The following is a 17732-nucleotide window of genomic DNA, read 5'->3' on the forward strand; positions in this document are numbered from 1 at the left end:
GCATAGAGTTCACATTCTCGGAGGATCTCGTGCAAAGCCTTGCAGCTCCTGCGGGCGCAGCAGGGCCAAATCCTGCCAACGGCTTGCAGGAGCAGCTTCTGCTGCCGCCTCTTGCCTGCATCCAAGCAGAGCACTGAGCTCTGCGCATCCTTTTTGCTTTCTGTGTGTCCTTCAGGACCTGAGTTGCACATGTGCTATGGTAGATCCAAGAGGTTTCCTTTGAGCTCATGGTCCTGCACAAGCATAAATCGATGTATTTATTGTATTCTAGGTTATGTGAAAAAGCATCAACCTTGTGCATTTGTGCTGTATCACCCAATCAATAAGCTAGAAGAAGTAGGGTCAAATCCTGAGAGGGTTAAGCTAGTCAAGCTACATCAGTGAACACTGGCTGAAAGCACAGACATTGTTTGATATATATTTTAAACTGTCAGGAGGAACAGCCAGTGAACAATGCGGTACTTGACCTGTCAGCATGATACAGATCATTTACATAGCTTTTTACAAACATTAACAGATTAATCCTCACCTTGGGACACACAAGCAAGGTTCAGTAGCCCTGATGAACAGATCTAGAAGCTGACTCATACGGTGGTTTTAACCTGATTTCCAGGAGAACCCAGCATCTTTATGTCTTGTAAAAGCACAGGATGGGATGGAACTTCATACCTCTGGACAAGGAGAAAAAGAAGTGTGAAGCAGGTAGCAGCTTTAGCCCAGCCATTTGTGTCTGCGGGGAGCTGAGGCTATGCTGACTTTCTTAAGTGCAGATTTCCTGGCTCCTCTTCAATTCATACCAGCTGTGACAATCCCAGGTAGGATGGTAGCTCTCGCCCAAGCACAGAGGACATAGACAAGTTCATGTGCAAAGCACTGCACTTCACACCCAAAATGTAAAGCAAACCAAGCAGCTGAAGTGGAAAAGTCCTACCTGGTTGCAATTTCCTTACCCGAACAGCTGTCCAAAGCATCTCAACTCACTGCATTTCCGTGGGATCTATTTCTAAAAGCAGTAGCAGTCATCATTTACTAGCATGTGGGTGAGAGTCCTGTGCACAAGGCTTGGGCTTTGCATTGAGGACCGGTAAGGATCTGTGATGGATACAGCCCACAGGATTGTACTGACAGAGCTCAGAGACCAAGAGAGAATGTGGGACATGGCCATGGCTCATGAGGCCATGGTGGCTCTTTTGTTTAATCACCTGGGAGACATCATTTATGCAGCTGAGGGGTCTGTTCTTAGCAGTATCATGGAGGTCACCAAGGGCTGAGAAGTCACATTAGACTGGGACATCAAGTCCCTGAAAAGGCAGGACAGGGAGTGATCCCACAGGTGTGTCTCTGTGCAGGAGGGGCATGTGTGTATGCACCGAAGGGGTGAGAGGCTCAGTTCACACACGCATGCAATGGACAGATGTACCCAGATACACTGTCATGGGGGTGAGCAATGTGTGGACTGGAACAGACACAAAAATGGTCAAGGGAAGGCACGTTTGTACAGGCATCTGCTAGAGATGTGCGAGCAGGAGAACATGCCACTGGATTCTTAAGATATGTAGTAATTCATGTGTGTAACTTGGTAAAAATGTTTGGGATTTATCTCTAAAGAACTGATGTCAGAAAGGTCTCCTCTGTTTTATGAAGGAAACTGTTTATTGATCCTGTCTGTTTGCATCATATTCACACTGTACTACTCTCATGCCTAACCTGCAGGGATTCAGAAATGTTGTCTTCACGCGCGACTTGACTTCTGCAGGGAGATGCTGCACCTCCATGTCAGGCTCCAGAGAAGGGCCATGGGTAGGAACCGGCTGTGAGGTAGGGAGCACTAGTGTTTCTGATGTTAAAATCCCCGTGATGCCCTTTTGGTGTGCCTTCTTCATGTACTAATGAATCTAGTGAAAGCCAGATGAGAGATCACAAATTAACTTGGAGGCAGATTCAGCAAAAATATTGTAGGATTCTCTCTATAACATTAGGCATGGTCTGCTTACTTCCCCCCCCCCCCCAAAGGAATATAAGGCTTTAGCTTTTGATATATCTCCTCTTGCGAAACATCGCAGATGTGACTTGTGGTCTCTTACTAGCTTACTAAAGTCAGTGAAAAGAACTGGAATTATTTTGTGGTGAGCATGAATGGAAGGAGCGGATGCTCTGTGGGCCCTTCTTCATGGAACATCCATTGCATGGTTTTCAGGGTGGAGACAACAACTAGACCCAAATATACCAGTGATCCCTTACAAATCCATCAGAAAGCACATGAACAGATGCAGAATTTGAGGGGTAACAATTAGGAGCAGAAGTAGCAGATCAACCCTTCCTCGATTGGCCCTGATGTGCTAATGATACTAAAACCCTATTGCAAGGTAAATCACGCTGCACACTCAGGATGTTCCCAGTGACATGGCACATTGAGACACAGCAGTACACAAAGGCAGGTCAAAGATGCTGATCCCTTTGTACTGAGTTAATGATATCTCAGAGTGGCTCCAAAGGAGCAAGTGCAATGTAGATTGTCACTCATTTCCATAGCAGTGTTTGGAGAACACATCCAGCTGTGCAAAGCTCCAGAGCGTTTTGAAGCAATGTAAAGCATTTGCTATGGAACAAAACCACAGGAACTCAGAACAAATGGACATGACATCAGTGAAACAGATGACTCTTCCTTAGGAAAGCTTTGTTTTTTAGCTTTGATTAATATAGATAGAGAACAAGTACTATGTTCAGCAGCACAGAAACAATACTATCCTAAGGGCCATCCATTAAGAGCCACTTTCAAGAATGCTTTAAAAGCCTTTCCAAAATCCTACCTTCTCCTGCTAAGCATTTTGTACTGCTTCTGTATTCAGTGAAAAGTTACATTTACTGTGAATACCTGAACAAAAACCTTTCAACTAGCTCTTGGTTTAGGCACAAAGTGAAAAAGAAATTCCAACAGCACACAGGTCTTTAATAAACAGTCTTGCCATCTGCTTTCTCATCCAAAAAGTTAAATGGTTTTCTTTTCAAACATCAAACCTGTCTTTCTTCAAGGAAAGTTTCTCTTAACATAGTTCAGTAACATCTCACTTTATAGACAGTATTGACAGTCTTGGAATGTGTCAAAGTTAAGTCCTAATTTTTTCTCATCAAATATAACACAGTTTCACATGGAGGAGAAAGTGATGCTTTTCAATATCTAAAGACATGCATAAAACGATAAGTCCCAAATTTTTAGAAGTCAGAAGTTAAGAATATCCACTGCCTTAATATCCTCATTAAACAAGTAACAAACTATTAAGGCATGATTTATATTCACAAACACCACATTGTTTTCCACTTACACCACTCTTCTGTCTAGCGTGGCTGAAAACTGGAACAGGCAATCCTCCACTCTGTTTTCTTATAAACATGAGAAAATGTTCATGGACTTCAGTGGTTCTCCAGTGTTTCTTAGCCAACTAAAAACCACCTTGTCTGTCAAAGTTCAATAATTACCCTACTATAATCATCGGATTTACTTTCCTGATCTATTAATGTTGTAGAAAATACACAAATATTATAAACCGCGTGCTCAGATCCTCAAAGGTATTTGGATCCCTTAGCCCCCCTGGTTTAAAAAAGAACCAGGGGTCATATGGTATGTTAAGTTCTTAAACACCAGCATGTGTTTGAACTAAAACAATTTTATGTATTCTGATATCCAAGGTTTCATGGAAGAATTACCAGCTTAACTGGAAAAGCTTTTTCAGAGCCTCTTTTATGATATTTACAAACAACATTAGGTCTAGTTTAGGATGGAGGCCTGAGGTAGGCTGGAATGACGCTGTGCACCATCACTACTGATGAAAACAGAGTTCAGGTGATCCCTCTGGCTGCCCTGAGCTCCATACATTGGAGAACATTATTTTGAAGCAAGTTATGTAATTGCTCACTATAATGGACTATGTATTGACTAAGACATTCCTTTCTAACCCTTTTCCATTGTAAGCCAGTAAAACATTCATGTCAGGGAAAAAAAAAAAAAAGTTTACTTGATGCAGTAGGATGCATTTTAAGTTCTCTTATCATTTCTCTGGAATAAAACACCAGTGAGATGAGGTTTCCAGTGGAAGTACTGCTTTTAATCCAACATTCATCCTTTTCTATATTAAGATGTCATTGGATAATTGGGTAAGTACAGTACCTGTCAGCATCCAGAGGTGTGTCACACCTGGAGCTGTATAAGTAGATCAGAGTGAAGCAGATACCCCTTAAGCTTCTGGGATATTCTGCTGCAGAACTCGTTCTAAAACCTGACACATTTGCAAAAAGCTTTTTTCCCTTCTTGATGTGTACAAAATTTCCCTGGATTTGTATTAAGATGCCAAGTCAGATTTTTTTTTCCCCCAACTTCAGATGTAATTTTAGCAGCTAAGTACTTTTTCTACAAACCATCTTTTCCTTTTTCATAAAGAGGATAAAAACCTGAAAGATTACCTTGGGCAGAGGAGGCATACCAGGGTTAATAGGAATCACTGTTAGGTACCATATTCTCTGTGTCATCTTTTGGCGCACAAGTGCTGGTTTCATAATGACCTGTGTGAATTCTAGATAGCAAATCATCAGTCTTTTTTATGTTTTAACTGCATTTTTTTCTGTGTTGAAATTTGATTCATTTACCAAGAGCCCTCAAAATCATTACATACCCCCACAGCTATCCCTAAATCCTGACAGCATAAACAGATACACATGTACACCCCCAGAACTTGTATGGCATGTTTAGGATATTTCTATTTAGCAAATTTCTGTTTAATCTAGGATATACTTCCCCTGTGTAGTAAAGCAATTACATAATTAATGGTTACATTCAAACAGAATGGCTCAGGAGAGAAAAAAGAATTTTTAGGACAACTGTGTCAGACTGGAAAGGAAGTACGCATCAATAATTCCCTTTCACATTTGATACTTCAAGTAGTATTAACTTAAAAGTCCAATTGCAAGTCATTAAGCAAAAAAATGAACAAAATGAAGAGCAACCTTGCAGGGACAGTGATGAACTGAGGATAAGGACATTTGGGTTCAATTCCGAACTCTTCCCTTGCAAGTATAGCTTTGGGCAGTTTCTTTGTTCCTCAGTTCCTTATCTATTTAATAAGGATATTAATAGTCGATTAATTCTACTCTTTGCCTGCATGCCTTTTGAAAGCCTCTTGAAGGTTTTTGTAGTAGAAACTACTTATTCTGGTATCTGTAAAACTCTCAGCAAAATGGACCTTTGCTTTGTATTGAAGACACCAGAAGAATTACAGGAGGGAATTGCAATCAGCCTTTCCATCTACCATAGACCTGGTAAGAGCTGCTGTTCAGTATGGGCCTATAGAGTATGCAGTGCTAACGATGGCCCTTCAGAGAGCTTCTAATTAATGAGCTGACCTGTGAGAGCCAATAAATATTGGGACAGCTATAACAGATCTAGTTAAAAAATATACAACAGAACATTTCCCTGTAAAAAGAAATATTTTAAAGGTCGTGCAAATTTTCACTGAGAGAAACAGATAAACGTATATAAGTACAATTTCCTGTAACAAATGAAAATCTGATTAAAAATGTTAAAATGAAATGTTCTATCATTTTAAAACCAGTATTTCCATACATATGGATTTTTAGAGTTTTTCATTTTTTAAAAACATTATGTCTTTTCAATTTTTTACAAAAAGTTTATGAAAAACACAGATGCTGATCTACTGAAATTTCTTGTCATATAAATATTCTTTGTGTGGCTATTTATATTTAAACAACAAAAGTTTAATACTAATTTGTTTGGGGTTTTTTTTTTTTTGCAGGCCTTTCAAAAATCAGGTTTTTGCTGGATCTTGAATCAAGACAGCTCAAGGCAATCCAAGTACAGGAACTACTTATGTGTTGTATTATTAAAGTACATTTTTCTTGACTAGAAATAGAAATAGTTGCTGCAAGTGTGGAAAGTATTTCCACTGTTCAATATAACTTCCCTGATACTGCAGATGATTCAAGCTCTAATTCACATAGTTTATCTGAAGAAACAGTTTAATGGACTGAAATGAAATACATGTGTCTCAGCATCAGAACTTTATTGAATACTATCTTAAAAGGAAATTACTAATTTTACTTGCTTTAGAACTGACATAGAAAGCCAAATACGGCTGTTGGGCAAATGTTTAAAGTAAATGATTAAAAATGGCACTAAAGAAAGAGTTCTAAGTCACAGTAAATCATTGACAGAACTGTCTGCTAAAGACAACAAACATCCTGTATTGTGCAAAACCTTCTCTCTCAAAATCACACACTCTAGAAAATAATCCACTATTCTTGCTATGTATATGTTGCTGTTATAGGGATAAAACAAACAAACAAACATATTGCTGCATTAGTGTACCGGATACATTTTAAAGGTTGCTATGCTTGCTTTTTCTAGTCTTTTTCTTTTTTTCATAATGCAGAACCTAGTGAAAAAAAAAAATCCTATGCACTGTATTCTGGAAAGGAACTATTCTTTACAAATTACAGTGAAGGAAATTTTACTTGTTATGTAATATATATCCTAATAATACAGACATTTATAAGCATGCAAAATTGCACAGGGAAAGAAAATCCAGATGGTTTTATGCTTCCTGTTTTTATATATATATATATTCTGTAGGATGTTTACTATAATTATGACTTCATATTGTATTTCTAAACCCTAAAGAGAAATATGTTCCTGGATCAACCAAAGAGCTAAACAACGTGTATTAACTAAAAAATGAACATATTTAATGTAGTAGAAAGCTTGGTAAGTATCCTTGAACCTAATAATACTGAGTACTTTTATAAGATCAGTAATATTTTAAAGAAATTCTTTATTTTATTTTTTTTAATGAGTTGCAGGAAGAATTGACAATACCTAGTAGCAATGTTAATACTGTCACAAAAATAAATAAGGTAATGAATGAGTCCAATAAGAATATACTTCTCTCAGATTTGGAGACCACTAATAAAAGTAAACTTTTGCATATTCTGATAATTCTTCACTAACAATGTATCTGTACAGTTGCATGATCTTTAAGAATGTAATTAACCTATTTTTCTTGTCCTAATTACAAGGCAAAAGAATTCACATGGGTAAAAGGAAAAATGATTTTGTTTAGAAGGGAAATACAAATTATGCCCGAAGCCTAATAAATCTGTTGCCATGACAATCAAAGAGCCTGGTCTTATAAAACCTTTCATAATTTATTCACATGAGTAGTTCTTACTCATACATGTTGTCCCATTGATTGAAATAGAACTGCTGACATGAGGAGAGATTTGCAATGGGAAACACGGATTTAGGATGTAGTCCTTGTTCACATAACGAGCTGAGGGGACTACTTCGACGAGTAAGAGCTTCTTTCAGCAGTGAAGAATGGAAGACAACATTTATGGGTTGTGCTGTCCTTCCTCAGTTTTCCTTACTGGTTCTTATACTAGCCACACATTTCAGAGGGTAAAATACACAAAAAATCTACTTCAATGCACATGTATGCATATGTTGAACCTTTACTCCTAAAATCAAGGCTGGTTCCTCTGAACCCAACTGAAAAAATGATCACACTACAGGAATGTGTTTGTATCATCTCGATTTCCTTCTACTGCAGTGATTTGAAAAATGCATTACCATTCTCTCTCTAGAAACTGTCTTATGGAGTCCTTCATCATACAAGGAGGAGATGTGTTGGGAACTACCACAAAAATGCACCTTTTGAATAGGATTTAAGCTCTGATTCTTGTTCATGGGTCCTGGTGTGGCCTGGCCTGGCCTTTTTGCTTTGGCTCTTTGCATCTCTCTCACCCTTAAAATCTGCTGCCAGGAACCCGTCACCTCCATATTCAGTTGGACAGCCGGTGACAACCACCACACAAACCCGCTCCTGGTCCATTTCTAACCCCATCAAAAGCAGAGGAATTTGCAAGGGATTACCCTCAGAGTGGGGGCAGGCCCTTACCACAGTTTGCTCCTCAAGAGGCACTCAACTTTTCCTCTTCCAAACTCAGTGATCAACCAGAATGTGTAAGGAAAAAAAAATTAAAAAATCACATCACCATTCTTTCAGCTTTTAGTTCCACTCTCATTTCTGAAACAGATATCCAAGTAAACCAGGCTTTCTGGAAAACTAATCTGTTCTTCCATCTCAGTACACTCCCTGTATAATTCCTGATCTGCCTGCCAATTTTCTGATAATGACTCTAGAATTTTTTAAGTCGGGTAGTTAGTTAATAACATCACCTTGCACTCCCCTAGCACCTCTCATCTAGAAAGATGAAAGCACATTACAGCTGTTAATGAAAAATATCTCGCAACATCCGCTGAAGCCATTTATAATAATTCTCAACACCCCACAAATACATGACAAAAATTACTTGATGTGAGAACATCTTGTACTGAGTTTGCTTATTTTAAGACTTGGGTCATCAAAAGTAATATTGTTATAATTCACAGTGGTCATATTTGGCTTTCTGGCACGTGTAAAAGGATCTGCCTCCCACCGTACCTAAAACAGAGCATCTAAGTCTGCATTTGATATTTGTTTCCCACGGGAAACAGAATAAAGTAAATCTTTCGTACCTGCAGATCTTGCAGACATTCAAAACCCTTCTGTAGCTTTTATATACTCAGACAATACTTATTCAGAATTATTCTCAGGTTGATACAGAATTTCTTTTACCTTCTGTTTTTGCCTTCTAGTGGTCAGTGCACGACTGAGGTGCTGGGAAGGTATAGCACCATGACCCCAGAGACACAAACAGAGCGAGAGAAAGAGGAGGCAGGAGGAGGGGAATGGAGGGAGGGAAAAAGAGAGAGAAATGCCAAAGCAAATTCTTAAACACCCTCTTTAGTGTGGAAATATGTACAATACAGCTACTGATGCTCCAGTCCAAGTGCAAAAGACAGCACAGGTGTGCACAAAACCACACACTCACATACACACTGTCACATAGCAAGGGAGAAAGACAGAAATGATCTCACAAAGCTGCTGCAGTAATCAGGACCCTTGCTCCTAGAAACACCCATACAAACAAATGCTTTTTTTGTTAGCTTTCTACATTTTATCAATTTTAATTTGATAATTGCTATTATTTTTACCTCTCACCATAACAGAAATATGGTTATTGTTAAAAGGAAGGAAAAAGGCCTTACCATGCAGTGCATCAGGAAGAGATGAGAAGCACAGAGCATGCTGCAGAGATTAAGCTCAGCATGGCATTCAGATATCCTTTGGAATTGAAGAAAATTGTCTAACCCATTCTTCCTAACAAAGCGGAGAAGTTTTCTCTAGGCTTGAATTTTTCACCAGAAGTCAGATCCTTACAGTGCATTATATTTTCTTCTTCAGGAGCTATATTTCCTCCAGTTAAGTTTCAGCTCCGCAATGCCATTTCCAATCAGCTCTAAGAAGTTCTTCATTCCCAGATTCGTGGTGTCATCAGAGGGACTCCAAAGAAAATCAAAGAAAGAAAGAAAAAAAGAAAATAATACCTTACCAAAGCCCTGAAATTACTATGCAGAACAGGAGAAGGAAAAAAGCCAACAACCCCTCACTTATTCTATTATCTATGTATTTCACAACAATCAGTACTACCTCTTTGGTCTCATAAATGCAGTGCTGATTACCTGTAATAAAGGAAGAGACAAAAACTTTCCCAATTCACACATGATGCATTTTCACTACTGCTGCTCAACTGTGCACTATCAAACAACCCTTCTCATGCTGAGGAATCTTTAAAACCACCTGACAAAAAAATCAGCTGTCCCTTTCCCTTCCCAAAAAACATGAATATTAGAATTTCTAGAAAAGCATTGGAGAAAGCTTGACAAATAACACCAAAATACAAATTAGATCTAAAAGAAAAACCCTTGAAGCAGAAACATTCTTGAGCAAGGAGATACCTTGCCTGAAGGATTTGGGGACACACGCACTAAATCATCGTGGGGAAGGAGAAAGGGATAAAGAACTGTGGGTAATGGGGGGTTTGGAGAGGATGGGGTGGGACCAAATGGGTGTCAGGCGGGAGTGGGATCCTGAGTCACCCTCAGCCTCCTGCCTTCTCGCTGACAGCAGCTCGGGCTTCCCCTGCACTTTCTGCAAAGCATATTAATTGATTCTGGTTGCTGAGCAACTAACTCTGGGGAGCCACATCGACGGCTCCGGCTCCGGCACAGCTTCAGCAACAGCAGCAGGGAGAGCGAACCGTCTCCCCCACCTTCCTCCTCCTCCCAGGGCTCGCTCACCCTCCCCAGGACGCCCTCAACTGCCCTGCAGGGAAGCTTTGCAAGGAAAAGGAAAAAGAGTCCCCATGAACGCAGCAGGGAGAGGAGGTGGGTTGCTCCCCCCACCGTGTTCGGCACTGGCAGGACTCAGGGGAGCAGCCCTGCTTCATGCTGACAGCACGGCTGCAGCCCCAAAGGGCATCCTCCGCCCCGCCGTTGCCCCGCGTGGGGTGCCCAGGCCAGGGGGGCTAGCGCAGCCGTGGGAAACCCACCCAGGCATGGTGAGAGGTAGGTGAACCAGAGTGGTGCAGTTCCCTTCTGAACAGTGAAGCTGGGTTAACCCTCTGGTTCTCCAGGCACGCTGCAAAGATGTCATTAAAATGACAAGCAACTCGCATGGTTGTGTGAACTCATGGGTTCAAAAGTGAGTTTCCAGTGGAAGCTGTGGCCACTTAAGCTCTGTCCCTGCAATAACAGGGTAAATGTATTACTTATTTCTGACCTCTTTAACATGTTGCACTTCAGACAGAGCAGACACTTCTGGCACACAGTAAGCCAGAACCACCGTACAGGGAACTGCCTGGACATCTTTGTCAGAGACTGCAAAATGGAGCTCTCTGACATAACTTTGCCATTGCTTTAACCAACATTGTGTTTAAGTTCCTCACAGGAGAGAAGCAGCAACGAGGCCCTTTAGTTTTGGCCCGTAACGGAAATGGGATAACTGGATCACTGGAGCAGGCTCCAAGGGGCTCCTTCTAGAGCGCGACCAATGGCCCTGTAGGAATGACATAGAGGATTTGTGTAAGGTTGCTGAACAGGGCCTGACCACTGCAATTTGTGACAGCTTCCACTGTGACTCTAGAGCCTGAAAAAAGTCTCCAAAAAAGCACACTGTCCGAAACAAGACATTTTTCTTGTGCTCTCCTTTTGGATAAATCCTTAGTCAGATTGTGGCATTTGTTCAGCACTGACTAAGCTGTCTTTCCGTTGCACAGGTAAGATGTAAGAAATGAAAAGGCCTCAAGATTTCTCTCCCTGTGACCTGGCAGTAAGTGCAATATCAGATCTTAGCCAAACTGCTCACGTGTGATTACTGTCAAAGACCTGAGCTAGATCAGCTCTTTATTTCTGTTATAGTGATAGGACAAGTTAAAGGGCAAGGCCCTGAGAACTGCCTTAGCTTGCAGTCACATAAATTCACAGAATTACCTAATTCTCCCTTGAAAAACTCCAACTTATAGCTTCTGTGTGCTGTCTAAATGGCAAACACAGGGTTCTTGTGAAAAGAGGACAGGTTATCTTAAATGAAAGAGTAACTTTTCTGACAGTAGCTTAACACTGCCACACTCTGCTTTTATGCTTTACAAAGAAAGATCTACAGTTTAGCCTCATTTTCTTAGCAAAGCCAGATGCTTCACTTACATTAAAAGCTCAGGAAGGACCATTAGATCAGGTTAGCAGAGCTGCTGTATGAAACGGAACATGTTCAGTTCATCCAATATGTCTATTGATGTGAGCCTAGAGTGGATATTACCCCAAGTACAGCATCCAGAGAAATATGGGACCTTCAGTACTGATTTAGTAAATGAAAGTCATTTAGCCTCCTACCTGTTGGGAAATATTAGTTGTCAAGCTTAGCATAAGTGCTGACATAACTAGCTTAGCATAAGCAGCTAAATTTGCTGAAACCTTAGGCCACAAGCTGTGAGCTTTCACCTACATATGTTACACTTTTGCCTAGTTAAGTAAAAGAAGGCCTCAGAGCCGGTTCAAGTCAGAAGATAAGGAAGCTACAACTGTCAGCAGAAGGGGCACCTTAGAGATAGGAAAAGAAAGGGCCATCTAGAGACAAGGAAAGGACTCAGTGAAGAATGGGAAGACCCCAGACCCTAATATTACTACTGGTCCACACTGTCACATGAGGGGAGGGGAACTTAGATTGTAAGGGTGCAATTGCCCAGGGATTTTTTTGTTTGGGGTCCCTCTGTGAAGGCACCAAGCTCAAGCTGTTACAACTGCTGTAACAGTCAAATAAATTATCTCATGTGACTTAGGGCCTGAGACTCTGCTGTGGGAAACCTAGAGTGAAGAAACTTCCTTAACACTACCAACAACAGAATACAGCAGGATATTCCCAAGGAAGAGATCCTGTAGTTCACCTACGTCCGTGAAAATATGTCTCCTAAGGTCTTCTAACATACTAAATGTAGGTTAAACACACTAAAACCACACATAATAATCATAAACTGTTCTTCATTTATATGGTCACTAATTTGGTATCATTGATTCTCCCTTTATCTCTTCTTCTGGCTCTTTGGACGTTTCTTTTGACTGGAATTCCCCCTCCCTGGAAGTGTTCAAGGCCAGGTTGGATGGGGCTTTGAGTAACCTGATCTAGTGGAGGGTGTCCCTGCCCATGGCAGGGGGGTTGGAACTAGATGATCTTTAAGGTCCCTTCCAACCCAGGCCATTCTATGATTCTATGATCTCTCATAGTATCTCTTTTTTTTCCTGGATAGAGAATAAATCCAACAAGGTTTCCTCTGGCAATGGAGCAATGCAAATAATGTATTTCGTTGTGTGTCACTGCTCATACATAACATTGCTTTCTTTAGTCCACAAGTTTACTTGCGTAGAACAAAGTGCTGAAGAATGACAAAAAGCAGGGTTGAAAGGGAGCTAACACACCTCTGTGTCACTGCAGGATCAATCACACACATGCTAGTTCTGGGAAATGGCTTTCCAACCAGTGCTTACAAGTCTCCTTTCTGGAGACTCCATGCTTTTAAAAGGTAATTTATTCCAGCACCTCACTACTGTAACTACAAAAAGAATATCTATAAGCTCCATTGCTGCAAAGCTAAACACACAATTTCTTCTTGTAGTCACAATGATCAAGGAAAAGAACTCCTCCATTCCTCATTGCAACTATCTTTCATGTATATAAAATTCATTATATCTCTTTTCACTCTCTTCCCTTTCTAGATTAAAAACTTATCTGACCCTTTACTCGTCTGTCACTGTTTAAGGAATGGTTTATCACGCACTGAGCACTGGATCATAAGAGTACAGAAGACTGAGTGTGAAATTACATGTGTATAGGGATGTACATTAATGCATGCAAAAGTAAAAGGTACCAAAGAGACAGTGCGTGGCTTAGGAAGTGAGTCACATAACACAGGAACAGGGAAACAAGGGGGACAGTTTCATCTAGCTGTGATAATAGGGTTAAACAGTGTTTCAACATTCTTCTTTTGTTTCCTGAATGAAATGGAGTGACAGAAAGGAGAAGATTACATACAGCTAGGTTGTGTATGTCTGTCAATGAGTCCTTCCAACCTGTGGAAGAAGACGGTTCAATTTAAGGGATAAGGAAAAAAACCCTACTTTTTCCTTTGAATTTGTATAATGATTTATTAAATACTAAATAGAAGAGGGAAGCTAACACAAGATGTCAGGTAGATTGTACACGAAAAAGATAGAAGTAGGTAGAGAAAAGATTAGGGAGGAGTAAGTGCTTGAGAGTGATGAAGGGCTGGAAACCATATGAACATTTAGGCCAAGGGAGCAAAGACAGGTGGAGAGATTTCCCAAATTCTTACGTAGAAATTATTGAGTCTACAAGAACATATTTCACCATACACATAGTAAAGAAAAATTTGTTTCAACATGATAAGCTGTAGTTGTTTTATCTTTTCCATTTTTACACCTTTACATTCACGCCGGTGCCTGTTTTTATCCTCAACAGTACAAATCTTTAAAAAGTGTGTCAACAAATAATTAATATTTTAATGTGCCTTGTTTTGTACTTTATTTTTACAAGGAGGAATACCAAACAATGTTGAATCTCTGTGTATTGGAGCAAATATCAAAAAGTGCTAGGGAAAGGCAGTTGAAGGACAAAGCAATAAACCAAAACAACTATAGAAAGGAAGTGATTTCAAAATGAAAGCAAACTATCTGGTGTGTAAGAAGGAGCCATCAGATTATTAAAAGAAACCGTAGGAGAGGTATATTTGGAGATGCCAATATTTGAGCAATTTTTTTTTTTTTTTTTTTTTTTTTAGAAAATGCAAAGCTACTTAGATAAAATTCAGTCCCTTACGAAAAGCAAGTACAGCATCTCTTTTTCACTTACACAAGGCTTGAATTTAATCTCATATAAATGCTTTTTATTATGCATTGAAAAGGCTGACTAATACACATCTCCTGTTCCTATTCCATTTTCTATTTATCTTTTCTCTTCCCCCCTTTCCATCCTTTCAATAGTACAGTTATCCTCTTTGAGAAAATGAGTTTCCTGTGAGCCTAAGGACCAGAGCAAGCTAGGACCCAGTCAGCTCTCGTCCCCTGGGGAAGGTACAACTGGTGTCCCACCAAAACCATGCCAGGTACTGCAGCCATATCAGACTGGCAGCATCCCTCCATGTTCAAGCCCTGCAGCCAGTTAGGGCCCATACTGCAAGACTTTGGGCCTATGGTAACTGGTTGGACAGAAGCCCATTTCAGATCTTAGGCTAGCTCCTCTGCGTTGCTGCGACCTTGTAACAAGAGAAAGTCCCCAGAGAGACAAATGGGAAAAAAAAAGACTTTTCTATCAATATGTTCTAGTCCAGGGTATAGGAAAGGACGAAGTGGAAGGATGACGTTTGAAGACGGTGAGCGAGGGCTGCAACAAGTGCGAAGTGGCAGCCAGGCTGGGGAAACGGTGCCTTTCTCTGGCTGGGTATGGATCCTGTGCTGCAGGGAGGGAGGGCAGTGAGGGCGGACAGGCTCCTTACTGTGCTAGGCAATTGCTGTCCCCTAGCCTGAAGCAGAGCAGAACCTCTGGGGAGCTCGAAGATGTGGGCAGAGGCTGTCAGGTTTTAAGAAGGTCAAGCAGAAAAATCTCCCAGGAATTTCCCTGCAAGTGTCAGGCACAGGGAAGACAAGGGAGCTGGAAGCAGAGGTGTGCCAGTGTTGCTCCTTGGGTGCTCAGACCACCTCAGCAGTCAGTCATCAGGAGGTGCCTTCCCACGGGGAAGCCCATGTGGGCTCTGAACTGAGTGACAGGGGAAACCTCCTCCCCAGTTCACGCAACTGCCTGCCACAGTACCACCTGGCCACTAGAAGAAAATGAAATAGCTTGTTTGCCAAAACATTGGCCTTCATCCCAATCGTAGTTTAATACTTGACAGAAACCATCACTTTATTCCTTGCAAGCTGCACCTTTCCCAGCAGCAGGCACTTAAGAACTGAATTAGGTTTTTAAAAGCAGTACTGAATGTAAAGGATACAGTAATTTTAGCATAAATACAAAGATATGCAGAGATGATGGAAATTATTTAAAGTATGAAATAAAAGGTATAATTCAATTATTAACTAAATTTTAATTAAAAACCTGTGAAAATAAATTGCAAAGAAGTTTTCTGGATATGTTTCTCATTTTGACCTTTCAATACCATGTGTCTCAATTATTATTCAGTCAATTGCAGCACAAACAACTGAGTTGATTTCTTGCCTTTTTAGTTTAAATGCCATAATACAGGCATGAGAATCTGAGCTTCAATGAGTGCATTTCCAGATCATCATCAGCAATTAATTGGAAAAATCTAACTGTAAGAAATAGACCTTCATTCAAAAAAAAATAAATCCAAAAGTATGACAGAAGCTGTACACATAGTTCCATCAATCTACTGTATACTTAGCATCCCTAAAAAATATTTCTAACATACTTTAAATATTACTGTAATAATTAATTTCGATATTCTATATGTTGACTGGTCTCATTCTTTGCTAGTTTCCATCAGTGCAAATCAGACTAGGATATCATAGTTGTCAAAAACTTGCAACCGTAAGAAAATAGTACAAGCAATGATAAGAAAGACCAGCAAAAAGCAAAATATTTTAGATTTGTTGTTCTCTTTCTTTTTAAATAAATGCTGCTTTACCTCAACTTAACCGCTAACTGACTAAGGAATAACAAAAGGTTACTTGTGGTTACTAATTGTTGGGCTTGCTCATGCTTTCACAGGTTAGTCTAAAATAATTTTTAAATTTCATTTATAGAAAAGTAAACCTCCTACATCCACTGATTTCAATGAAATCATCCTTAATTTACATCAGTGTAGCTGGTAACAATAGATACACAGTAATAACTGTCCATTGCAGAGTTAGCTTCAGTTTAAATTTGCTGTGTACTGGTAATGTAGCAGTGCTTCCCCTACATCACCCTAACACTAAAAATAGCATTTCAATATAGCTGTATAAGAAACGTATGCACGAAAATGTGACTACCTGGCTAGAAGCACAGCCATATTTACTGCAGAAGATACATACACTGAATATCATTTTTCTTTAGAAAAAGAAAACCTGGTCTGAAATGAACTTCTTAGCACACAAATGGAACATGAATGAATAATCTCAACTTATTTTAAAAAGGGATGTCTTGACCTAAAATGCCATTTTGTATAAGCAAGATGCAATGGCAGTTGTATTTTTCTGGGAGTCATAAAAACTGAACACAAGTTACATGCCAAAATGAGTGGTCTGATCCTGCCCCCTCAGACCTAGGCAGCAAAATGCTCCCTGACTTCTGTGGGAAGAGGTCTGGGCTCTGCTCTTGGGAGACTAGCAGAGTTTCAGGTGAAAACTGCTTAGCCTGTTGCACCAAATGGGGACAGACTTGCACCTCTAATGCTGCTTAAATAAACGAGTTTCGTGTGTACATTACACCACTCCAGAAGACAGCTACTGTTTTCTGAGAGGTGGTGATGGGTTTGCAGTGTCTGTGTTCAAACTGGAATCTCATTAGAAAAACAGTAATCTTGCTGTACAGCCGTGTAGTAGGATAGGACATGCAATGCGTGAATTCATTGAATCCCAAGGGTCATCATCTGCCTGAAATCCTTTTCTAGATAAGCATGTTCACACACGGTAAAAAAAGCTCTCAAGCAGCAACAGTTATTACTGCTGAATAAATATTCACATTATTTCTCAACAGGCAATATACCCACCGGGCAAAAAAATAATAGTATGCTAATGAAGGATTACACAAGCATTGGCTAAATTAGTCCTACTACAGTTTTGTTAAGCTCTTGGGTGTGTATTACATGACATTACTATTTAATATCATAGAACAAAGATTTCTTTCTCTCTCTCCCTTTTTTTCTTTTTTTTTTTTTTTTTTTTCTTTTTATTTCTTTAATAGAAGAGGTGGAAATTTCCTTTCCTGGGTTAACTTCCAAGCATTAAGAAAAGTAACATAAACTGAATGCTTATATGATTCACACCTAGAGCTCTTAATTACTGCACTACACACTGGACACTGCTAGAACGAACACTGCAGAGCGGCGAAAGTAGTCTTAAACAGTCTAAAATGCAGCGTATGAGTGTTGGCATGATAATGCATAGTACTTGAATAAATGCATTTTGAGGAATTTGACAGAAGCCAGATTTAAGTCACTGCTGGCATTTCTATTCTGAATAGTGTCGTTTTCCAGAATCCCAGTATTTTGACTGG

At 40.0% G+C, this 17732-nt stretch overlaps 1 protein-coding gene across 5 annotated transcripts in view; it reads right to left on the bottom strand.

The window, feature by feature from the left end:
- Nucleotides 1-17732, bottom strand: part of LOC104640386 (protein TUNAR) — a 165018-nt gene that overhangs the window by 19826 nt on the left and 127460 nt on the right. For 2 of the 5 annotated variants that reach the window (XM_075753622.1, XM_075753619.1), the window contains exon 3: nucleotides 9158-9452. In XM_075753622.1, coding sequence (XP_075609737.1) covers nucleotides 9158-9196 — 39 coding nt within the window. In that variant the 5' untranslated portion in view covers nucleotides 9197-9452. Of the gene's footprint in view, nucleotides 1-529; nucleotides 672-9157; nucleotides 9453-9631; nucleotides 9877-9907; nucleotides 10085-17732 lie in introns of those variants that run through there. The other 3 variants (XR_012835579.1, XM_075753620.1, XM_075753621.1) reach the window with 3 other exon arrangements.

This window comes from Balearica regulorum, chromosome 5 (assembly GCF_011004875.1).
Source record: "Balearica regulorum gibbericeps isolate bBalReg1 chromosome 5, bBalReg1.pri, whole genome shotgun sequence".
Taxonomy (NCBI): Eukaryota; Metazoa; Chordata; class Aves; order Gruiformes; family Gruidae; genus Balearica; species Balearica regulorum.